The sequence below is a fragment of the Bos indicus x Bos taurus genome, chromosome 21 (assembly GCF_003369695.1).
Source record: "Bos indicus x Bos taurus breed Angus x Brahman F1 hybrid chromosome 21, Bos_hybrid_MaternalHap_v2.0, whole genome shotgun sequence".
NCBI lineage: Eukaryota > Metazoa > Chordata > Mammalia > Artiodactyla > Bovidae > Bos > Bos indicus x Bos taurus.
The window spans coordinates 47,855,003-47,880,812 of NC_040096.1; the positions used below are offsets into that span (position 1 = coordinate 47,855,003).

Consider the following 25,810-nt stretch of genomic DNA (forward strand, 5'->3'; position numbering starts at 1 on the left):
TAAGGCCTCCAGCCCTCTACTCCCCTTGATGATATCTTAGGATGCTGAGCACCACAGAGTAGAGAGTCTTTGTTAACCTGGGACAAATCAGATCCCTGTTCTAGTCAATTACACTAGGTTAATATGGTTCTGTACCTCTTTCTGTATTCCCCATATAGTCAGGTGATATATTTTTTTGAGGTAATGTTTCTATTTAATGTAGATCACTTTTGCTATTTTAATATAGATAACTATTTCTTATTAAATATTTGTCCTTATGTATGTTTGAGCTTTTTATTTCTCATCAGTCTGAATGATATGGAGGTCATATCATTCTTGTTTTTTATCCACAGCACCTAGAACAGTGACCATCACATAAAAATTAATTGAACCAACAAATGACTCTTTCTAGTTTGAAATGCATGGACTACTATAGTAGCATTACTTGTACCTAACCTGTCAGGTATTCCCATTTTTAATAGCTGTTTCTAATCTAACCTCCCTGTTGCCCCTTGCAATATTCTTAAAACACAGGAGTAATTACATCACTCAATCTCAACAAACTGAATAACATCACCTATCAAAGTCAGAGTGCTTCTCTAAGTCTCATAACGTGGCCTCGGCTATATTTTCTGTCTTACCTCCCATTGTGCCTCTGCTTCCATGTAACCTCCATGTACTCTGTTCTCTGCTTGCACCAGCGTCCTTGGGGACTAACATCCCAGAAGTTTGACACTTCTCTGTGCTTGTTTAGGCTATTGCGTTGGCCTGGCATGTTCTCAACCCATCCTCAGTCACATAGAGAAAATGTCACTACCTTTCACAGCCTGGCCCTAATGGTACCTCTTCTAGCTGGTCAAGCCAGGTTCCTTCTCATTCTGAATTGACCTCTGCCTCTCCTGTGCTCTCTTTACACCTGATTCATGCTATCCTTACAGTCACTGTTACAGCTGCTGTGAATTATAGTTACTACTTTATGTCTTTTTCCACCATCATACCTGAAACATGTTAGTTTTTCGTACTTTCCACCCTACCTGGTGTGGTAGTACTTCCCAACTCTCTAAGTGTACTAGTTCTCATGGTAAGTAATATTTGTGTGAATGCAGCCATGAAATTGGATAAGGAAATGGCAACCCACTCCAGTGTTCTTGCCTGGAGAATCCCAGGGACGGCGGAGCCTGGTGGGCTGCCGTCTATGGGGTCACACAGAGTCAGACACGACTGAAGCGACTTAGCAGCAGCAGCCATGAAATTAAAAGATGCTTGCTCCTTGGAAAAAAAGTTATGACCAATATAGACAGCGTATTAAAAAGCAGAGAGATTACTTTGCCAACAAAGATCCATCTCCAGTAGTCATGTATGGATGTGAGAGTTGGACTATAAAGAAAGTTGAGTGCCAAAGAATTGAACTGTGTTGTTGGAAAAGACTCTTGAGAGTCCCTTAAACAGAAAGGAGATCTAACCAGTCCATCTGAAAGGAAATCAGTCCTGAATATTCATTAGAAGGACTGATGCTGAAGCTGAAACTCCAATACTTTGGCCACCTGATGGGAAAAACTGACTCATTTGAAAAGACCCTGTTGCTGGGAAAGATTGAAGGTGGGAGGAGAACGGGATCACAGAGAATGAGATGGTTGGATTCAACGGAGATGAGTTTGGGTAAACTCTGGGAGTTGGTGATGGACAGGGAAGCCTGGCATGCTGCAGTCCATGGGGTCGCAAAGAGTCAGACACGACTGAGCAACTAAACTACTCAACTACTACTAAATTGATGGATTTTAAGTTCTGACCCTATGTGTGAACATAGTGATTTCAAAATCAGTAAGAACCTGTATTTTAATTAGTATTTCTGCATTTACTCTAATTTACTCAGTTATTACTAGCCAATTGTCATCTGATATTTTAGTTTACCAAATAGTATGTAGAGTCAATGTATATTTGTCATTTGACTATTTTACAGCTTTTTTTCCTGAGAAAAGCTGCATCATTTGAAAATATCCAAAAACGTTTCAGCACACAGTCTACTGAATTAAAGGTACGATAATTTTTCAGTTTTTGTTATTGAAAGGAAATGTTCACATTTCTAGTAATAATTACCACCTATGCTTTTTGTTTGCTTTCCTAATTGATTGAAATTTTGGATTTAACTGAGGATTTGGTGGCCTCTGTAAGATTGCTGTGCGTAGTGCCAATTTAAGGTTTTCAGCATCTCTTGGAAGTGTCTCATAGTCATACCTGACTTTACTTGAAAGTGAAAAGTGAAAGTGAAAGTCGCTTAGTCGTGTCCGACTCTGTGACCCCACTGGAGTTCTCCAGGCCAGAATACCGGAGTGGGTAGCCTTTCCCTTCTCCAGGGGATCTTCCCAACCCAGGGATCGAACCCACGTCTCCTGCATTGCAGGTGATTCTTTACCAGCTGAGCCACAAGGGAAAACCTGACTTCACTTGGTATATTATAAGTCAAGTCACTTATATGTTGCTCTACCATTTGCATTGAGCTCACAGTTTGTTTTATGCTGTAAGTTTATTTACAAACATATCTAGGATGCTGAGTTCGAGAGTTTAATCCTTTTTTCAGAGATTGCACCTCTTAATATGCTCCTCTTCATGTCTGTCTCATGGATTACTTCTTAAGAAGTTGGTGTCTTACTGTAAAGAAAGGTTCAGCAAATCCAGACCCAAAGTTATCATAGTTAGTAACCTCCACTTGTTTTCCACTGAAAATGGTATATTCTTCCGTGGGCCCTCCTCATAGTGGCTCCCGGTTGTGAAACTCCAGATGTTCTGTCCCAATGTTGCACTGTTGGAAGCTCTGCAGAAGGTGTAGAGACTGAAGGTGGAAGAAATGGTGGGAGTACATGAAGCCCTCCCTTCCTCGTGACCTGGTTCCCTGGTGTGCCAGGACTGCAAGGTGGGCTCACCGTTTTAAAGAATAGATTATAAGTGTGGGACACCTACTTCCTGAAATTAAAGCAGCTGCTGGAGAGGCAGAAACCTGTTGGGACTTCAGATGTGCTGGTGGGCACCATTTTTAAATCTCTGAATGAAGGAGAAGCATGAATTGACAAGCAAGAAGGAAAAGCAACAGAGATCACTGTTAGGCAGCAAAATGAAAAAAGAATTTTAAAAAGTGAGGCTACCTTAAAGGACCTCTGGTACAACATCAGGCAGAATAGCATTCACATTATAGAGGTCCCAGAAGGAGAAGAGAGAAGCGGCCAGAAAAATTATTTGAAGAATAATTTAATGTTTTACTTTTTTCAGGAATATTCCACTTTTTCTTGGTACATACATATGTGTTTATTTTTTGATATATATATATACACATATATGTGTATATATATACACACACATATATACATATGTACATATATATACACATATACACATATACATATGTGTATATATATGTACATATATATATATGTACACATACATATGTTCTATAATTGGTATTTCTCTGTTCTAAGTTCATATTGAGTTAAATACAGTTTCTTGACATGGGGTTAGTATATATAGTAAGTCACAGAGAAGGTCAATATCTCTATTTTAGTACATCTTAAAATATACAACTAGCTTGTATGGAATTGTTATTTGGGTTTGGAATTTGGGTCTATATTCACTATTAAGAAAAATATTTCTGTAATGAATTATTTACTAGCAAAATTAAATGCAATTATTTATTGACAGTAGCTCAATGGGCAAGAAATGGTATATCAAAGGATTGGAGCTAATCTCTCTTTTATTTGTAATGAATGTTGTTAGAGTTTCAAGTACTAATGCATAATTATTATAAATAATTCATTAATGTATTGTAATAATATTATTATTGAAAATTGATTCTCTAATGATGAGATAAAATGAATGTTAGGTTGAAATTCTGTTATGTAAGCCTATAAATATTGAATTGAAAATAATTGAATATTAAGTATAGGAATTCTGTGTTATTAAGGTGCTTTTGAAAATAGACTTACAAACTGATGTAATAAGGTGAGGCATTTTAGTAATTTTTGCTCTGCCTGCAATGCAGGAGACCCTGGTTTGATTCCTGGGTTGGGAAGATCTGCAAGAGAAGGGCTAGGCTATCCATTTCAGTATTCCTGGGCTTCTCTGGTGGCTCAGCAGGTAAAGAATCCACCTGCAATGTGGGAGACCTGGGTTCAATCCCTGGGTTGGAAAGACCCCCTGGGGAAGGGAACGGCTACACACTCCAGTATTCTGGCCTGGAGAATTCCATGGACTGTATAGTCCATGGGTGGCAAAGAGTTGGATATGACTTAGCAAGTTTCATTTCACTCACCATTTTTTTGCATTAAATTAAAAGTAGAGCACATACTTTATTTGGATATGTAAAGAGCATTCTCTTTAAATTAAGAATATATAAAATCACAATTCATATCTACTTTATGGTGTTATTTTTATATAGCTAATGAGATGTCATGTGACCAAATTATTGTACTTTGCTTTAACTAACCCACTGTTAACTTATAAGCTCACTTGAAATACATCAAGAATAGATGATTTGAAATTTTTCAATGGTGACCAAATTAAATTAACAGTAATTATAACTGAATTAATTTTAAATGTATAGCAACTAAATTGATTTTATATTTTTCAATTTTTTGTTTCCTTATGAATAAGAGAGTAAAATCTGCAGTTGAGTTGAATAAGGAGGAGACCGTAGTTCTATCAGAGTTTCAGGATGACATGAAAAGCAATATAAAAGAGGTGATGCTTCAAAAAGCAAAGGAGTTGGAGCGTTGGATGACTGAGCAAAAAGAAACTAAGGAATCTGTCTCTGAGAAAGAAAATATAGATTCTATCTTAGACTACATGCACTGCAGATATGGTTCAAGAGACCTGTCTTTCACTCTCATTGAAGCATCTCGACAAGCTGGCATTACTTACATTGTTTATCCCAAGAAAAAGAAGATGAGGCGGAGGAAAGGACTGAGACTCAGTAAACTTACACTGGTGTATGATGAGTTATCCAAGCCTCCAAAAATTCTTGAAAGGTCTCGTTTAATCAACATTTGTTATAGCTTAAGAAATATATTATGGTTTGGGCTTTAGTTTTATAATTCACTCATTGAAGGATCCTTTTGTATGTATATTTCCTGGGTCCGTCTCTGGTTTTCAGTCGCTCAGTCATGTCTGACTCTTTGCAACCCCATGGACTGCAGCACACCCGGCTTCCCTGTCCTTCACCATACCCCAGAGCTTGCTCAGACTCATGTCCCTTGAGTTGGTGATGCCATCCAACCATCTTGTCCTCTGTCGTCCCCTTCTCCTCCTGCCTTCAATCTTTTCCAGCCTCAGGGTCTTTTCTAATGAGTCGGCACTTCACATCAGGTGGCCAAAGTATTGGAGCTTTAGCTTTAGCATCTGTCCTTCCAGTGAATATTCAGGACTGATTTCCTTTCGGATGGACTGATTGAATCTCCTTGCAGTCCAAGGGACTCCCAAGAGTCTTCTCCAATGCCACAGTTCAAAAACATCAATTCTTCAGTGCTCAGCCTTCTTTATGGTCCAACTCTCACATCCATACATGACTACTGGAAAAACCATAGCTTTGACTATAAACCGTAGCTTTTCCTGGGCCCATCTCTGGTGCCAATTAATTTATCAGTCAGGGTCTCAGAAGTAAACAGATAGCACTCTCAATTTAGAATAATTATAGAGAGGTATAACAAAGGGCATTTTACAAAGATGTGGGCATAAGGAAATCAAAAATGCTAGAGTGCTATCCTGGGGCTAGAAATAATAGAGCCAGTCTCTACCCCTCAGTATGAGAGGACAAAAAGAGAGAATGATTACTAGAACCTGGAAGAAAGGAATTTTATGGAAAGGACTTCCTTGAAAGAAGTAGTGAACTTTGGTCAAAGATCACGGCCAGTTTGAGGCAACCTTTCAGGAGGGGCCGGGAGGAATAAATACTATGACTTTGCTTGAACTCTCTTTTCAGGGCTCCTAACTGAACATACTTGATTAGAAGAAAGCAAGTATTCCTATGTATATAGTCTGTATAGACTAGTACTCCAGGGCAAAGGACAAGATAGAGAATAGAGATAAATGTAGAGGTGGAAACGAAATCTATTTGGCACAGATGGTCTTTCCAGGGTGTCCTTTGACCAGAAATAGGAATTGAGAAGGAGTCAGCCACTCTGAAGGACTGGAAAATGGAATGGCTTTGAGGCTTGCCCTAAGCCTAGAACAGTGGGAGGCTAGAGAGTAGTGTTATTAGAGATATTTGCTGGGGTCTCATCGTGTTGTCTTGTAGGCTATGATGAAAAGCTTGATTTGTATTCTAGGTACTAGGGAAAGCTCTTGGAGGGAGTGACATGATCTAATTTACATTTGTTTAAAAAAAAAAACAAAATATGCTGGCTGCCATGTGGAGAATGGATGAGACCAAGAGTACAAGCAGGGATTTAAGATGTTATTGTACTCTAGACTGAAGAGATGATGGAGGCTTGCACTGAAGTGTGGAGAGGGGTGAGGAGTGTCACCGAGTAAGGAAGCAGAAGGATACTGACTTTTCTCACTTTTATTCCCTTTCCTTTAGCACAGGCCTTTCTCATAGTACACACTTGGTAAATATTTATGAAATGATGGTGTTTAATTTTTTTTCCTTCCAATAGAGTGTGTTTGTTCTCTCACGTGGCTATAACAGCACCAGCATACAGTGAATGCTTCTGAATGAAAACTGTGTGGGAAATGGAGAGTTTGCGGAGATGATCCTAGAAACATAGCATTTGAAAACGTATTAGATGTCATCTAAATTGATAGCCTACGAAGTTTGGAATGAAGTCTGGGATGTCTTTTTGTTGGTCTGCTGTGGAGTAAAATCTTTGCTTCTTCCTGCTTCCTCAAGTTCATGTCCTTGCCAACCATTTGGATACATTTCCTTTTGCACACCAAGTTTTAACTCCTCAATTCTCCGGAGATTGGATTTCCTCTGGTTTGGGGGGGGGATATAAATTAAGCCTGGAAGGAGCACTGACCTCTTATTCAGTTCTTTACAGAGGCTGTATCTTTAATAACAGTCTTCTGCTTTCATAACCTCAACATAGATTCTTCACACGATCTAAATGAATGAACAGAAGGACTTGGTTTACATAAAAGTACCATGTAATTTTATTTTGATAACAGAGAAATAGTAATTGTCACTGAGTTGATTTATTGGTTATAAAAATTATATTTCTGTAATTTAAGAATCACCCTTTTGCATACTAGATCAGTGTCCCACGGAGTCCTTCCTGGACAGAAGAAGTATTTGCTCAGAATTCCACTCTATGAACGTGTACTTCGGTGTCCCAGTGCACCTTTGTGTTTAAATTCTGACAAACGTGCCCAAATTAAGAGAATTCTAGAACATAATGATCCTCAAACATGGACTCCTGAGATGGTCTCTCAGCCTAAGCAAAAGAAGACAACCCCGAGAGTTAAAATATCTGTTGACGAAGACTCATTTGAAATATTGAAACAATCAACAAAGCTAGAATTGAGTGATTCTTTGACCTGTGGTCTTCCTCCAGCAGTCATTAAACATTATGAGTCTGAAGTGGAGATTTTGACTGAAGAAATAAATAGTAAGAAGAAATATCCTGCATTTTTATATTGTAGGCGTGGAGCTCTTTATAGGAAACTGGGAAAGTTACAGAGTGCCATGAATGATCTACAGGAAGTAAGTTTTATGTAATCAAAATAATAGTACTAACAATTTATCCTTACTTATAATTATGTATTAACTTTTACTAGAATTTTGAATAATGAATACTTGTATTATGTATATCAGATCAGATCAGATCAGTCGCTCAGTCGTGTCCGACTCTTTGCGACCCCATGAATCACAGGACGCCAGACCTCCCTGTCCATCACCAACTCCCGGAGTTCACTGAGACTCACGTTCATTGAGTCAGTGATGCCATCCAGCCATCTCATCCTCTGTCGTCCCCTTCTCCTCCTGCCCCCAATCCCTCCCAGCATCAGGGTCTTTTCCAATGAGTCAACTCTTCACATGAGGTGGCCAAAGTACTGGAGTTTCAGCTTTAGCATCATTCCTTCCAAAGAAATCCCAGGGCTGATCTCCTTCAGAATGGACTGGTTGGATCTCCTTGCAGTCCAAGGGACTTGCAAAAGTCTTCTCCAACACCACAGTTCAAAAGCATCAATTCTTCGGTGCTCAGCCTTCTTCACAGTCCAATTCTCACATCCATACATGACCACAGGAAAAACCATAGCCTTGACTAGACGAACCTTTGTTGGCAAAGTAATGTCTCTGCTTTTGAACATGCTATCTAGGTTGGTCATAACTTTCCTTCCAAGGAGTAAGCATCTTTTAATTTCATGGCTGCAGTCACCATCTGCAGTGATTTTGGAGCCCCCAAAAATAAAGTCTGACACTGTTTCTACTGTTTCCCCATCTATTTCCCATAAAGTGGTGGGACTGGATGCCATGATCTTCGTTTACTGAATGTCGAGCTTTAAGCCAACTTTATAGGATTAGAAAATTCTGACATTTTCAAATAATTAGCCTTAAAAACACTAGGTTTTGACAGATTCAGAGGCATCATATTATACTATACACACTTAAAGCTGTTTAAGTCAGCAATGTTTGAAAGTTTAGTTGATAGGCTTTCTTCCCTTAATCAATTTAAATTGAATTTATACATCTATTTTCTAGGCTATAATCTTGGAGCCATTGTTCCTCAATGCCTATTGGCACCGACATTTCATTTATCTTTTCCAAGACAAAATTAATGAAGCTTTGGATGACTTGAATTTTATAAATAAATACAATAAAAATAATGCAGGTGGGTTGTCTGTGCAGTTATATCTTAACCTAAGCTTTGGTCATTTAGTGGTATAAAGATATATAATTCAAGACATGTAAGTCTCCGCAAATGTTTGTAACTTTCCTAAGTTAAATTTACTCTTGATATTGTAAATATAGGACTCTTGTGATCCTGTTGTTTTAAAAGATATTTATCATAGTTTGAAATGTTAATATCTTTGGTATACATTACAATAAATTGGTTTCTTACTGCTTATTTTGTAAGATAAACTTACAGTTTTTATAGAAGTAATTCACAAATTTAGTCTGAATTAGAGTTGCAGTAATTTTCCATGTGTGAGTGCTCAATTGCTCAGTTGTGTCCAGTTCTTTGTGACCCCACAGACTACAGCCCACCAAGCTCCTCTATCCATAGGATTCTCTAGGCAAGAATACTGGAGTGGGTTGCCATTTCTTCCTCTAGGGGATCTTCCTGAACCTGGGATTGAACTGGTGTTTCCTGAATTTCCTGCATTGGCAAGCAGATTCTTTACCATTCTTAAAACTTCTCAGTTGGATGAAAAAGATAGCTTTGTGTTTATGTACTATTCTCTAATCAAGCTGAATGACTAGGCATGGAACTTTTGAGAAATGAGAAAATGTCATATTCATCTTTGTATCTCCAACACTCACAACATACCCCTAAAATATAACGAGCTAAATAAATATATTTTTTTTAACTCTGTGCTGATCTCTGCTAAAAGTCCATAACTTTTTACTATGAACATTAAAAGATTATGAGACGTTTTAGATATATAAAAAGGTAAAAGGTAATTTTTGTTGATGAAATTGAAAGCACTTTTAACATAAATATTTATCCAGTCTGTGAAAATGAATTTTGCATTGTTGAACAAAAGAACAAGTATTAAATGACAAAGAGAGTAAAATAGAGATATATTTTTCTAAGACTACATTTTTAGAGGGTGAAGGATTAATCTCTTAAAATTTAGGACTGTAACACTAAATTTTACCCTCTTAATTTTCTTTAGATGCATATTTTTCAAGAGCAGAAATTTTCAGAGAAAAAAATGAAATTACTTTGGCAATTCTAAATTATACTCAGGCAATCAAGTGCAGGCCCATGGACGCTGATATGTACTTCAGGAGGGGTGAGATGTATGAAAAAGAAAACAAAATGCTGGCCATTGACGACTTTTCTAAAGTAAGCTGTATTACATATAATGCTGCCATTTATATATTTGTATATTTTAGAACATGATATAAAATCCTAATTATATAAATACAAATTATCTAATATATTTATATATTTTAGAGCATAATATCCTAATTTATAACAAATTGTTGAAATTCTTTCATATGTTATATAGTCAAAATTAATTTATTTTAGATTAGATCCTAGAATATTCATTAGTGGAATTGATATTAACAATACATCAATGATATTTTTGAATGAATGGATTTCCATCAGAGTTGGGTATGGGAGCATTCAGGCTACTCTGATGGAGCCTTGACTTTCCAGCTGTCTTCCTTTGGATGTTTTTTTTTTTTTTAACTTTATTATTATTATTTTTTAAATTTTATTTTATTTTTAAACTTTACAGTGTTGTATTAGTTTTGCCAAATATCGAAATGAAGCAGTGAAGAAAGAAACCTTTGAAGAGTGCTTCTTCCTTTCAGAGGAGAAAATAATTTTCCACTTCTTGACACTGAGATCTGGTGATTTTCTTCTGTAGTAAACCTGTCTGGTTTCAAAGACTGCTTACTGGCTCATTAATTCATTCATTCACTCACAAATATTTATTGCCTAAGGCACTGGGTAATAAAATGGATAAATATTGGTGAATAAAACAGACATGTTTCATGCTTACATGGAGCCTATAGTATAAAGAACAAATATTAAATAAATAAATATATATACTAATATATAATTACTAATTGTAATGAATGCTGTGATGGAAATAAAGATGATCAGTTCTGTTTAGTCACTCAGTCATGTCCGATTCTTTGCGACCCCATGGACTGCAGCACTCCAGGCTTCCCTGTCCATCACCAACTCCCAGAGCTCACTCAAACTCATGTTCACTGAGTCAGTGATGCCATCCAAGCATCTTATCCTCTGTCATACCCTTCTCCTTCCACCCTCAATCTTTCCCAGCATCAGGGCCTTTTCTAATGAGTCAGTTCTTTGCATCAAGTGGCCAAAGAATTGGAGTTTCAGCTTTAGCATCAGTCCTTCCAATGAATATCAGGACTGATTTCCTTTAGGATAGTCTGGTTTAATTTCCTTGCAGTCCAAGAGACTCTCAAGAGTCTTTTCCAACAACACAGTTCAAAAGCATCAATTCTTCGGTGCTCAGTTTTCTTTATAGTCCAATTCTCACATCCATACATGACTATTGGGAAAACCATAGCTTTGACTAGATGGACCTTTGTTGGCAAAGTAGTGTCTCTGCTTTTTAACATGCTATCTAGGTTGATCATAGCTTTCTTCCAAGGAGCAAGCATCTTTTAATTTCATGGTTACAGTCACCATCTGCAGTGATTTTGGAGCCCAAAAAATTAAAGTCTGTCACTGTTTCCATTGCTTCCCCATCTATTTGCCATGAAGTGATGGGACCAGATGCCATGATCTGAGTATTTTAGATGCTGACTTTTAAGCCAGCTTTTTCACTTTCCTCTTTTACTTTCATCACTTTCTTCCATAAGGGTGATGTCATCTGCATATCTGAGGTTATTGATATTTCTGCCGGCAATCTTGATTCCAGCTTGTGCTTCATCCAGCCCAGTGTTTCTCATGATGTACTCTGCATATAAGTTAAATAAGCAGGGTGACAATACAGCCTTGGCATACTTGTTTCCTGATTTGGAACCAGTCTGTTGTTCCATGTCCAGTTCTAACTGTTGCTTCTTGACCTGCATACAGATTTCTCAGGAGGCAGGTAAGGTGGTCTGGTATTCACATCTCTTGAAGAATTTTCCAGTTTATTGTGATCCACACAGTCAAAGACTTTGGCATAGACAATAAAGCAGAAGCAGATGTTTTTCTGGAACTCTTCTTTTTCGATGATACAGTGTGTTGGCAATTTGATCTCTGGTTCCTCTTGGCTTTTCTAAATCCAGGTTGAACATCTGGAAGTTCACAGTTCACATACTGTTGAAGCCTGGCTTGGAGAATTGTGAGCATTACTTTGCTAGCGTGTGAGATGAGTGCAATTGTGCGGTAGTTTGAGCATTCTTTGGCATTGCCTTTCTTGGGATTGGAATGAAAACTGACCTTTTCCAGTCCTGTGGCCACTGCTGAGTTTTCCAAATTTGCTGGCATATTGAGTGCAGCACTTTCACAGCATCATCTTTCAGGATTTGGAATAGCTCAACTGGAATTCCATCACCTCTACTAGCTTTGTTCTTAGTGATGCTTCCTAAGGCCCACTTGACTTCACATACCAGGATGTCTGGCTCTAGGTGAGTGATCACAGAATCATGCTTATCTGGGTAGTGAAGATCTTTTCTGCACAGTTCTTCTCTGTATTCTTGCCACCTCTTCTTAGTATCTTCTGCTCTGTTAGGTTCATACCATTTCTGTCCTTTATTGAGCCCATCTTTGCGTGAAATGTCCCCAAGGTATCTCTGATTTTCTTGAAGAAACCTCTAGTCCTTCCCATTCTATTGTTTTCTGATTTCATTGATCACTGAGGAAGGCTTTCTTATCTTTCCTTGTTATTCTTTGGAACTCTGCATTCAAATGGGTATATCTTGCCTCTTTTCCTTTGCCTTTAGCTTAATAAATGAAATATTTATTGATGATAGGGGGAAATTTATATTTGATTGGGAGATATCAGAGAACCCCTTGAGGGAGTGAATTTTTGCTAGCCTGTGTTTTGAGTCTGTAGTCAGGCAGATATTCCACTGATTGCAGCAGAATTGTAACCTTGAACTTCTGAGTTTTAATTCTAAATTCTTGTTCTTAGTACAACTGAGAAGTTATTTAAACAGTTTAACTTTTCATGTTCCCAACTACTCTGTTTCTTAATTTATAATGATTAGCCACATACTTGACATTCTTTTGCTTCAAGAGAATATTGTTATAACTTGGTAACTTCTTGAATAGAAGTGAACACAAATCTCTTTTGAAGATATTAAAGTTGTTAAAATATCTTTTCTGATCATTTCCTTTATCTAGCACTGATATTCATAGTTTAAAAATTGACTAATGCAGCAATTTGAGGTCAACTGTCAAAATCTTTAGTGTTGTTTTTTCCTCTTTTAAAAATACTTCATAATTGCTCTGCTTCAATTTCCCCTCTACTATCAATAGGCAAGGAACTTTACAACTGAGTTTACAATGATTTAGTCTGTTTATTGCCTTCTTTGTCAATGTGAAATGAATGAGCCATGCCAATACCAATTCATTTCTTTTCTCCATTTTAGGGGCTAAATCAATCCATATTTGATTTCATTGAGTCAGCCTTAATGTGGTCTAATATGTGTCACCTTTAATTGGAATAAAATGCTATGATAGATACAATATAATCCAATCCTACTCTAGTTGAATAATTACTTATGAGGTTTTATTAATAAAAATTTTGGCAGGAAGAAACCTTGGCTTCTTATACGTGCTGGATTTTGTTTTTGTTTTTAATAAAACCTCCCTTTTCTAGAATTTGATTACAAATGGATTTCCTTAAAGGCATGGTCTTTACATGCAAATCTGAAACTTTTGGCATCTTAGTTTGTTTTTATGTAAGCTGAAGTTAAAAATAGGATTGTAGTTATTTAATTTCCTGTGGGATTATATACTTTTCTTGCTTATTTTTTTTCATAAAGTGATATGTTTTTGTGACTTCCCTCCTCCCCCTGCCCCATGTAGTGTATCTTTTATGATCCCAAAAGAACAGATGCATTATTTAAACGTGGGATGTTCTACTATGAAAATGCAAACTGGATTGCAGCTGAACAAGATTTTACAGCCTTGTTAAATATAGATCCCCAAAATTCTCAAGCAAGGTAAGAATTATTTTAGATATAGTTTTTGAAAAAAAATTTGAAATATGCTCTCAGGAAAGAAAATTGCTTGAAATACATCAGACGGCCCTTTAAGTAGTGAATCAATTTTTAGAGCTACTAGTGTATGAAAATCTTTACCTATACCCTAAGAATAGTATTTCAACCTAAAAGGCATGAAAGTGATAATTTAGAGTTGTTTCATTTGCATTTTCTAAAGATTAGTTACATTATCGATTTTTTAAAATACTGACCTGTGTTTTGTTTCTTTGGATTTCTTTTCATATCTGTATTTATTCAGTACAGAGAACTGTTGACATAGATTTCCATTCTTTCTTATTGTAACTTGGATATTAAACTTTATTCATCCAACCTTATTATGCATAATTCGTTTCCATTTTGTTGCTTTTCTTTTAATAAAAATTTAGTTTTGAGGAGGCTTAAAACGTTTATATAGACATACCTATTTGTTGTCTATTAGCATTGTTATCAGAGATGGCAATGCACCCAACTCCAGTACTCTTGCCTGGAAAATCCCATGGATGGAGGAGCCGGGTAAGCTGCAGTCCATGGGGTTGCGAAAAGTTGGGCATGACTGAGCAACTTCACTTTCACTTTTCACTTTCATGCATTGGAGAAGGAAATGGCAACCCACTCCAGTGTTCTTGCCTGGAGAATCCCAGGGATGGGAACCTGGTGGGCTGCTGTCTATGAGGTCACACAGAGTTGGACACGACTGAAGTGACTTAGCAGCAGCAGCAGCAGCAGCATTGTTACAGTAAAATAAAGTATGCATTCAAAAATATGCAAAGTATAAAAGACCTTAGAAGAAATGGAGTAGCCATCATGGTCAACAAGAGTCCGAAATGCAGTACTTGGATGCAATCTCAAAAACGACGGAATAATCTCCGTTCGTTTCCAAGGCAAACCATTCAATATCACAGTAATCCAAGTCTATGCCTCAACCAGTAATGCTGAAGAAGCTGAAGTTGAACGGTTCTATGAAGACCTATAAGACCTTTTAGAACTAACACCCAAAAAAGATGTTCTTTTCATTATAGGGGACTGGAATGCAAAAGTAGGAAGTCAAGAAACACCTGGAATAACAGGCAAATTTGGCCTTGGAATACGGAATGAAGCAGGGCAAAGACTAACAGAGTTTTGCCAAGAAAATGCACTGGTCATAACAAACACCCTCTTCCAACAACACAAGAGAAGACTCTACACATGGACATCACCAGATGGTCAACACCGAAATCAGATTGATTATATTCTTTGCAGCCAAAGATGGAGAAGCTCTATACAGTCAACAAAAACAAGACCAAGGAGCTGACTGTGGCTCAGATCATGAACTCCTTATTGCCAAATTCAGACTGAAATTGAAGAAAGTAGGGAAAACCACTAGACCATTCAGGTATGACCCAAATCAAATCCCTTATGATTATACAGTGGAAGTGAGAAATAGATTTAAGGGCCTAGATCTGATAGATAGAGTGCCTGATGAACTATGGAATGAGGTTCGTGACATTGTACAGGAGACAGGGATCAAGACCATCTCCATGGAAAAGAAATGCAAAAAAGTAAAATGGCTGTCTGGGGAGGCCTTACAAATAGCTGTGAAAAGAAGAGAAGTGAAAAGCAAAGGAGAAAAGGAAAGATATAAGCATCTGAATGCAGAGTTCCAAAGAATAGCAAGGAGAGATTAGAGAGCCTTCCTCAGTGATCAATGCAAAGAAATAGAGGAAAACAACAGAATGGGAAAGACTAGAGATCTCTTCAAGAAAATGAGAGATACCAAGGGAACATTTCATGCAAAGATGGGCTCGATAAAGGACAGAAATGGTATGGACCTAACAGAAGCAGAAGATATTAAGAAGAGGTGGCAAGAATACACAGAAGAACTGTACAAAAAAGATCTTAATGACGCAGATAATCACAATGATGTGATCACTCACCTAGAGCCAGACATCCTAGAATGTGAAGTCAAGTGGGCCTTAGAAAGCATCACTACGAACAAAGCTAGTGGAGGTGATGGAATTCCAGTTGAGCTATTCCAAATCCTGATGGATGATGCTGTGAAAGTGCTGCCCTCAATATGCCGGCAAATTTGGAAAACTCAGCAGTGGCCATAGGACTGGAAAAGGTCAGTTTTCATTCCAATCCCAAAGAAAGGCAATGCCAAAGAATGCTCAAACTACCGCGCAATTGCACTCATCTCACACACTAGTAAAGTAATGCTCAAAATTCTCCAAGCCAGGCTTCAGCAATGTGTGAACCATGAACTTCCAGATGTTCAAGCTGGTTTTAGAAAAGGCAGAGGAACCAGAGATCAAATTGCCAACATCCGCTGGATCATGGAAAAAGCAAGAGAGTTCCAGAAAAACATCTATTTCTGCTTTATTGACTGTGCCAAAGCCTTTGACTATGTGGATCACAGTAAACTGGAAAATTCTGAAAAAGATGGGCATACCAGACCACCTGACCTGTCTCTTGAGAAACCTATATGCAGGTCAGGAAGCAATAGTTAGAACTGTACATGGAACAACAGACTGGTTCCAGATAGGAAAAGCAGTACATCAAGGCTGTATATTGTCACCCTGCTTATTTAAGCTATATACAGAGTACATCATGAGAAACACTGGGCTCGATGAAGCACACACTGGAATCAAGATTGCTGGCAGAAATATCAATAACCTCAGATATGCAGTTGATACCACCCTTATGGCAGAAAGTGAAGAAGAACTAAAGAGCCTCTTGATGAAAGTGAAAGAGGAGAGTGAAAAAGTTGGCTTAAAACTCAACATTCAGAAAGCTAAGATCATGGCATCCGGTCCCATCACTTCATGGTAAATAGATGGGGAAACAGTGGCTGACTTTATTTCTTTGGGCTCCAAAATCACTGCAGATGGTGATTGCAGCCATGAAATTAAAAGACGCTTACTCCTTGGCAGAAAAGTTATGACCAACCTAAACAGCATATTAAAAAGCAGAGACATTATTTTGCCAACAAAGGTCCATCTACTGAAGGCTATGGTTTTTCCAGTAGTCACGTATAGATGTGAGAGTTGTACAATAAAGAGGGCTGAGGGCAAAAAAATTGATGCTTTTGAACTCTGGTGCTGGAGAAGACTCTTGAGAGTCCCTTGGGCTGCAAGGAGATCCAACCAGTCTATCCTAAAGGAAATCAGTCCTGGGTGTTCATTGGAAGGACTGATGTTGAAGTTGAAACTCCAATTCTTTGGCCACCTGATGCGAAGAGCTGACTCATTTGAAAAGACCCTGATGTTGGGAAGGATTGAAGGCAGGAGAAGAAGGGGACAACAGAGGATGAGATGGTTAGATGGCATCACCAACTCAATGGACATGAGTTTGGGTAAACTCCGGCAGTTGGTGATAGGCAGGGAGGCCTGGCATGCTGTGGTTCATGGGGTTGCAAAGAGTAGGATACGACTGAGCAACTGAGCTGACTGACTGACTAAGATAGTTGAATATAAGTCTGTCTGATGTCTGGACGCCCTCAGGGATGATTTCTATTAATTTCTTTTTATACTGTGAATGGGTCATATTTTTCTTTGCATTGCTTATATTTTTTTGTTGAAAAGTAGTCACTTTGAATATTATAATATAGCACTTCAGGGTATCCTTTTCATCCACTCAACTTTCAGGGTTTGTTGTTGCTGCTTCTTGTCATTCATGTGGTTTGTTTAGTGACTCTTCTGAACCGATTTTTAAAAGTGTGTATTCTTTGCTATGTGTGGGTACTTAGGTCTCTTTTCTGTTAGCTTGATTGTTAGCAGTGATTTGAGATTTTCTTAATCTCCTGGAACAAACCAACCAGTCAAACAAAAGAAGTCTCTCAGTCTTTGCAGATTGGCTCTAATGAGGCGCTCTTTCAGTGCTTGTCCAGATGATTTCAGTGACTGAGCTTGTGTGTCCTACTTGCACAGAGTCTGAATTAATCAGAGGTGAGAGCTTAGGGTCTTCTCAGGTCTTTTCTGTGCATGCTTCCAGCCTTGGGTTTTCATGTGGCTTTTAGATTTTCTGAAATATGTAGAAACTTTCTAAAGGCCTCACCCCTCTGGTATCTCCTCTTCCAGCTTCTTTCATCCCAGAATTTTTGGTTAGTTTGTTGCTTGTCCAGACTGTTATCCCTTGCCTCAAGTGGCAGCTGCTAATACATTTGCCTTTAAGTGCTTTTGATAAATACCTTCCAGGAAGTCACAGCAGCCCCTAAAAGCTCTAAGACAGTCAAAACAGAGGGAAACATTTGAGCCAGTCTTTCAGTGGTCCATCCAGCAGACAGGTCAAAACACACAGCTACAGTTCTTTGAGAGTAAGATTTGTGTTGTTCCCTCTGGTACTAGTAACCTGCACCAGGAAGGCAGGTGGTTGTCTTGAAGGCCACCATGGGTCTGGGAAATTGGGGAGGGAAATACAGGGTGAGTTAGAACACCATAGAGCTCCCTTACCAAAATTCAGCAGTTTGTCCTCCTTTATTAAGCATTTCCCTGGTTGTTCTGTTTTTAATTAGATTTCAGAGTTCCAAAAAATGGATTCTGACAGTTTTTGCCATCTTATTCCTTGCTTTGTGGAAAAGTGGAGTTTTGGAGTTCCTATTCTACCTGTTTTGGTCTACTCCAATCTCTCAACTCTTTTTATCATTGCATCAACTTTAACCTTATTATAACATTAGGGATAAAATAGTCTTTATTCCTTGAAATTAATGAAAGTGCCTTTGGCTTTTGCCAACAAACATTGCAGTTTTAATTTTTAAGCCATTTATTCTTTATTTCAAGGGAATATCTTTTTTTCTTCTGTTTAAATTTTTTCCTATGATCTGTTTATACGAGTTTCATGGTAATAGGCCTTCTTATTTTGAAACCTTTTGGCCGTCATATATTTTTATATTGAATGTTATTAAACTATACTGAATTTATCTTTTAAATTTTTAAAATTTTCATCTATATTCATAATAAAATTGTTCACTGATTTCATATAGTCAGATTTTGATTTCAGGAATTAGCTACTTTCTCAAAATGAATTAAGTCTTTTATCTTTTTCTTTTCTTAGAAAATATGTCCTTTAGGATTGGATAATTTTTGTTCTTTGAAAGTTTGAAATAATTTACTTCTAAAACTATCCCAGCTTACAGCCATTTGAAGGGAGGGCAAACTTTTTTGAAGCTCTTTAAAAATTCTTCCCTAGTTATTGTTCTATTCTGGTTGTCTGCTTCTTGACTTGAAGGGGATTACTTTCAGAAAGGACTTCCCTGGTGGCTCACTGGTAAAGGATCTGCCTGCAATGCAGGAGATGTAGGAGATGCAGGTTCAATTCCTGGGTGGGGAAGATCCCCTTGATCTTTATTATCTGATGATCAAATCTTAGCACTCTAGAGACAGGAAAGGGATAAAATAGTAGCCTAGGTGTGATCTGATGAGAATCTTCAGTATTGAGGCAGTGGAAATGAAAGGAACAGATGCGAATTGTTTTTGAAGAATTGACATGACTTAATTCTTCAAACACATTGTAGATGACGTCCTACAAAAAATATTACTAAAGATTTATTCTGTGAGGTTTTAAGTTCAGAATCATATGTAGACTTAAAAGTTAATTAATATTCTTTAGCAAGTAGAAATTATTAAAAATAAATGTAAGATTTTATGTTTATTAAAAGGTACATAAGACATTTTTTATGTGTGGGGTAAAAAATATTTTGCTCCAGTATAAAACATCCTGAGTCTTGGTGCTTTCGAAAGACCTCTGTTGCTGGCTGCACTCTTTATTTCAAATTATCATTGTTTTCCTATTATAACCTTCTTGAGCATCTCTTTTCCTCCCCCTGGGTTTAACTTCTTCAGAGTAGACAGCCTAGTAGCTTATTCTTCCTGTTTTTCCTTAATTGCCTTTTTTATTTTAGTTACAAAAGCTGATTTGCTTTACATTATTAATTGATTGAAGATGAGATTTTTCAACGTTGATCTAGGTCAATGAAAATTTAGGAACTGAAGTCAGAAATTAATGGAGATAGAATTCAACTCATGAAACTGATGCAATATCTTTAATGTGTGTAGATAGAGAAATCTCCCATTTATTTGGGTGTATCTTTGGTGTTTCATTTATTTTATTGACACACCTCTCTGATAGATACAAGAAATATAATAAATGCATAAGCATACAATTAATATATAACATTATTAATATTAGCATTTTATTATATATATTTATTTATAAAAAGTTTATATCTCTTTTGCTGTTAACATTATGACTAAACTTTCCTGAGAAGCAAAGGGAAATAACCACCAATTGTTATTCAAATATAAAATTAGTTGTATAGGTTTGCCAAAAAGAGAAAATTTATATTTTTCTGTGTGTGTTAAAATGAATTTTTCTCTTTTTCTAGGATGTACCGAGGGAGAGCATATTTTAAACGACAGTTTTACAAGCAAGCAGTTCAAGATCTTTCTATTGCAGTTCACTTAGATCCTAATAACTGGTTAGCACTGTATTATAGAGCCTGCTTATTTAGGAAGAGTAGCCCTGTTAGAGCGCTACAGGATTATAGTGCTTCAGGTACTTCACCTTCAATGGCACATATGTGGGGATTTAATCTGAGGTTCAGCAGCTCACTGTCATGGAGTGGGATCCTAATGTGGGATGGCTAATGTGATATGTGTATATGGATGGAGGAGCCTGGTGGGCTACAGTCCATGGGGTCGCTAAGAGTGGGACACGACTGAGCAACTTCACTTTCACTTTTCACTTTCATGCATTGGAAAAGGAAATGACAACCCACTCCAGTGTTCCTGCCTTGAGAATCCCAGGGACGGGGGAGCCTGGTGGGCTGCCGTCTATGGGGTCGCACAGAGTCGGACACGACTGAAGCGACTTAGCAGCAGCAGCAGCATATATATATATATATATATATATACACTAATGTATATTTATATAGCACATGTATTTTTTTATACTTGTAAGCTATAATAGTTTAGCTAAAAGTGTTTCTAATATTCCCTTTTAGTGTGTGATTGTATGTGTGTTTATGTGTGTATAACAGTGACAAAGAGAGAATATCATATCAAAGAAATCTCTTTCTATATATGAACTTCTGAGGCTGTTTCTGGAAATCTAGGCCTATTTCCTAGTCACCTTGCTAAAATGATAGTAAATTTTCCTGGTGGGATGAGTCTCACTCCATAGGCCCAGCCGATGGATTAGTCAAATTCGGAGTTTTGTAACCCTTAAACTGAAAATGGGAATCCTCGGTAAGAGGGTGCCAACAGCTAAAAGTGGCCATTTCCACCTCACTCTGTACCAGGACATTCTTGGTCCACAAGTATGTCCAGCACAATTCTGTGCAGAGAATAAATGCTCAGTAAACAGTGTCCAGCTGTTTCCCGCCAGGGTTCAACACTCCAGACATGGCTGTGTTTACCTGGGTGCAAAGTGTTAGAATCCCGACGTCCTTGAGGCAGAATCTAGAGCTTAAGGAAACCCCTAGACCCTTAGGAAGAGAATAGACAGCTGTTCAGAGACGTCAATAACAGATGATCATTTATTGGTATCTCTAAGTCCATCTGACTTCTGAAGTCACCCTTGCCATGAATATGCAAATAAAATAACTCAGAGCCCACCCTATGTGCCGAGAGGAGTCTAGTGTTCTCCCTTCTATAGCCAGCGATTCCTGGAACTGAGGATTCTTGTTCACTTCTCTTGTAATCTTTGTCTCTAATTACTCCTCTCTGATTGATTCTCCGTTTTGGTTCACCAGTTCACTTCTCATGGTTACCATCTGTTACTGAATGTTTTAGGGGTCATTGGATAAAGTTAGCACAGATAATTTAAAATTAAAGGTTTAACACCTTTATTTCTGAAGGTTCATCTTTTATTAGTCTCTGTCAGCCCTGTACATCTGCCATCTGGCCAAACCCCTTTCTTCCCGTTCTTCCTAAAAGCCACTTTCTCATATTTCCCTCTTCTCCATGTCTTGGGCTCCTCATCCCCTCTTTTCTAGGCTATCACAATAATATAAATCCTTGTCAGTTGATTATTCAGAGCTGACCAACTTTATTTTGGCCTCAGTCCTTTCCTATAGGTTAGCCTAAGGAATTTTATCTTTCATTAAATGGATCCTCAAGATATTTCTCTAAGCTAATAATAATGTCTAACATTCATTAGACATTTCACAACTTTCCAGGCTAACTATTCTAAATGCTATATAGGAAGTGTCTCAATTACTCTTCAGAATAATGCTGTGAGGTAGGTACTATTATCATCTCCATTTTACTGATGACAAAACCGATGCACAGAGGGGTTAAGTAATTCTAATACATTTTTCCCCCCAAAGGGAATGTTTCTGTTTTTCAGAGCAACCACCCAAATTGCAGCTAACTTTCTCCTTGTTAGACAGTCATACTGTAAACTGAGCAAATGACCTTCAAGTGATTACTTAATCTGTGTGATCATTGCTTATACTCAGTATACTTCCCAGAATACAGTGCTGTGAATATTTGTGCCCCAGACTGTGAACATTGTGTATCTTTTTTTTTTTTTTGAAAACTTTCCCTTTTTAGCTAGAATGTACTTGAGAAAGTTGGAAGATGTAGATCATATGTTGTGTAAATCTCATCTAATTCACTGCATGTTTTTGAAAGCTGAGGGGGAAATGTGAGGTGACCTCTAGACTGACCGGTTGTTCAGTTGCTAAGTTGTGTCTGATTCTTTGTGATCCCATGGACTGCAGCACACCAGGCTTCCCTGTCCTTCACTGTCTTTTGGAGTTTGCTCAGACTGCTGCCCACTGAATTGGTGATGCCATCCAACCATCTCATTCTCTGTGACCCTCTTCTCTTCTGCCTTCAGTCTTTCCCAGCCTCAGGGTCTTTTCCAGTGAGTTGTCTCTTCGCATCAGGTGGCCAAAGTATTGGAGCTTCAGCTTCAGCATCAGTCCTTCCAATGAATATTCAGGGTTGATTTCCTTTAGGATGGACTGACTAGACTGGTCACTGACGAGGCCCACACACCTGGAGTCCTGAGAGGAGGTTACTTGTGCCCTGTGCTTCTGTGATTTGGGACGTGCATAGTCAACTTGGGTGCCTCAACTCCAAGGTCTGTGTGCACTAGAGTGGTCTCTTTGAGCTGCCCTTCCTGGTTTATGTGTATAAGCCTGGCCTCTGCTGTCTCTCCAAGTCTGGGCTTGTACCTGTTGTTTGGCCAGTAATGATGCTTTCCTGTATACCTGATAATAACAGACCATCAAGGGTAATGGCACCTTTCTGACTGCAGTTCACTGAAGTGAATCAGAGGTTAGATTCTAGGCCCATCTTTGACATTGGTTTGCATGGGCAATGTGGACCTTAATCTTTTCATTTGTAGATACCTGGATTACCACCAGGATGTCTTCCAGCTCTAATGAATTTGTGAACCAGGATAATCACATTGTTATTTATAAACAAATATACTTTTATATGTGAGTACTATTTTTACTCACTAAGGAATTACACCCATAGATATGTTTTATTTTATACAATGTTAAAAAATAAGAATAATCTGTAGGAACGAGTATAGCGTAAAATATAACTCAGATATGTTTGTTCACAACCTGAATAAGATATATACCTTTATTTTTAAGTTCTCATAAATGATGGCTATGAGAATCTTAGTTGTTTCCTACATCGGGGCATACTCTATGCAGATCTGAAATTTTGGTTGCTAGCAATTTGTGACTTTGAAGCTGTTATCTCTCTAGAAAGGTACGTTTTCTTTTTCATTCTTACTGATTTCACTTTTGTATAAAATTAAGAAAATACCAAAAAATGCAAGAAAAAGCTTTCTCCCCTCATCATTAGTAACTTTGTAAAAATGAGATGAATATAAAGTCACCCTAAAATTATAATACTACTTTCAAAAATAAGATTACTTCCAAAATAAGGACTGTTCTCAACATCTGTTTGCTTCAGCTGCTTCTGCAAATTTTAGGGGTTGAATGGGTTTGAGGGGAGTTTATATTCATAGATAATAAAATCAACCAGTAATTAAGAGCAGTTTGGGGATGACCAGGTTAGAACTTTTTGAAGTTAAGTTCATGAAAAATTGTCATCTATTTCTAAAATAATGGCAAAATATTCTGCTTGATATATCATTACAATGTACAATATATGACTCAGTGGAAAGAAATCCTCTATTTAGAACTTCTGACTGCATTTTGTTTAGTAATGCAAAAGAAAAAAGCGAATACCATTAGAATATAGGTTGAGGAAGAAACAGACTGAAGGTTATATACGCTAGTCAGAAAACCAGACTGTAAAAACAGAATTTAATTAAATAATTCCCCTTCTTTCCAAAGAAGCATTCGTTAAAATGGAAGTTGTCAGAAAGGTAACAAATTATGCCATTTTCGTGTCATCGACAGACTGCTTACTGAGCCTCTTCGGGGTAAATGTGGAACTTGACTTAGGAAGGTCATGGAGCATGGCTCTATAGTGGCCGCAGTGGTTTTCTCTGGGATATTTTTGAGTCAGGAAGGGAAAGAAGTGAGTTTCAGTTGCAGAAAGCCAGAAAGTGGGCAGTAGACAAAGGGTCAGGACTTCTACAAAGTTGGGCTAAAGATGTGTAGTTTCTTCATTTTGAAATAGAGGCATGGAACACAATTTCTAAAGTTCTACATTGAAAATTGTTTGATTCTAAGAGAGGAAAACAGTATTTATTTGATATAGAAAAGCAGCTGGGTTAATAACTCGGTGGAGAGGATTTTTAACCCTAAGCTTTGCTGTTTGTTGTTCCACACCCTTTCTCAGGGCAAGGATAACATACACTGAGGCAAAAGCTTTTGAGGAAAACTAAGCTTGTTATTCAAGATAAGTCAAGATTAAGTGAAAAAGAGTGAAGTATTGTTAAGAGTCAAGAAGACTTTAGTAAATCTATTCCTAGGATAAATCCTACAGATGTTTATTCCTTATTAAGGATTTTATGAAGGTGTTTGTAATTTTTAATAGAAAGTAGTTAATTGGTTTACTTTGCTTTAGTAAAACCCTGAGAATGAACCCTTGAATAAATTGCTGTATGTATTTTATTAGGTTAATTTATAATTGGAGAACATTTGGAATAGTTAAAATGTCTAAAAATATTTTGCTTTGTCATTTTTTTTTTAAAGAACCATGACTTTGGCCTATATAAATATTGGCCTCATATATCTGCTACATCTGGATAACTACATTGAAGCCACTTCATATTTTTCTGAGGCTATTAGACATGACCCTATGTATATTCAAAGCTATATTTGTCGAGCAGAAGCCTATAGTAAGGTATCTAAAGTTTGAGATGCTTGATTTTTTAAAATAAGTTTTAATTTTCTGAATAGTTGTTAAATAGTATAATTTAAAATGTATCTATGTATTCTTTTTCAGCTAATTACAGATTCTAGTGCATTTATAAGCAATGCATATTAGGTATTAAATAGATTCAGTTAATTAGAAAAGCCCACTTATAAAGCCTCTCCTGATGAGGTGTGAATTTCTGTCTTTCATTTTCTTTAAATAATGCCTTTTTTTCTTATTATGAAAGCAATATATATATGTAATATATGTATGCAAATAAGAATAAATTAAAAACCATTTGCAATCTTATTCTCTAGAATGGGATCTGTGCACTGGATGGGATCCAAATCATTCACATTTTCCTTTAAATTTGGTTTAAATTTTACAAGTTATTTAAATTAAGAAACTAATGTATGCTTAGTGTAAAATTCAAACAATGCAGTAAATAAAAGTTCTTCCTGATTCCAACCAAATTTGACTTTCCAGAGATATACAGTGTTAGCTGGTTGTGTCTACTTTTCAAAGCAGATATTCCTTTCTACTGCTCCACTACTAACCACCCTGTCCAAGATACTGTCATTTCTCACTGGTTATTGCAGTAGCCTCCTGGTCTTGCTGCTTCTGTTCTTTATTCCTTTTTGATGGATTTTCAAAACAACAGCATAATGATCCTGTTAAAACATAAATCAGATTACTTTACTTTTTTTGCCTGGAACCCTTC

General features: G+C 37.3%; 1 protein-coding gene across 1 annotated transcript in view; it reads left to right on the top strand.

Moving 5' to 3' along the window:
* The window catches only part of TTC6 (tetratricopeptide repeat domain 6), a 186,172-nt gene that overhangs the window by 104,548 nt on the left and 55,814 nt on the right, over positions 1-25,810 (top strand). Inside the window, exons 9-17 of the mRNA XM_027521191.1 lie at positions 1,940-2,014; positions 4,621-4,994; positions 7,216-7,666; positions 8,666-8,795; positions 9,805-9,977; positions 13,644-13,780; positions 20,178-20,347; positions 23,406-23,526; positions 24,927-25,077. Of these exons, the coding sequence (XP_027376992.1) occupies positions 1,940-2,014; positions 4,621-4,994; positions 7,216-7,666; positions 8,666-8,795; positions 9,805-9,977; positions 13,644-13,780; positions 20,178-20,347; positions 23,406-23,526; positions 24,927-25,077 (1,782 nt within the window). The remainder of the gene's footprint in view (positions 1-1,939; positions 2,015-4,620; positions 4,995-7,215; positions 7,667-8,665; positions 8,796-9,804; positions 9,978-13,643; positions 13,781-20,177; positions 20,348-23,405; positions 23,527-24,926; positions 25,078-25,810) is intronic.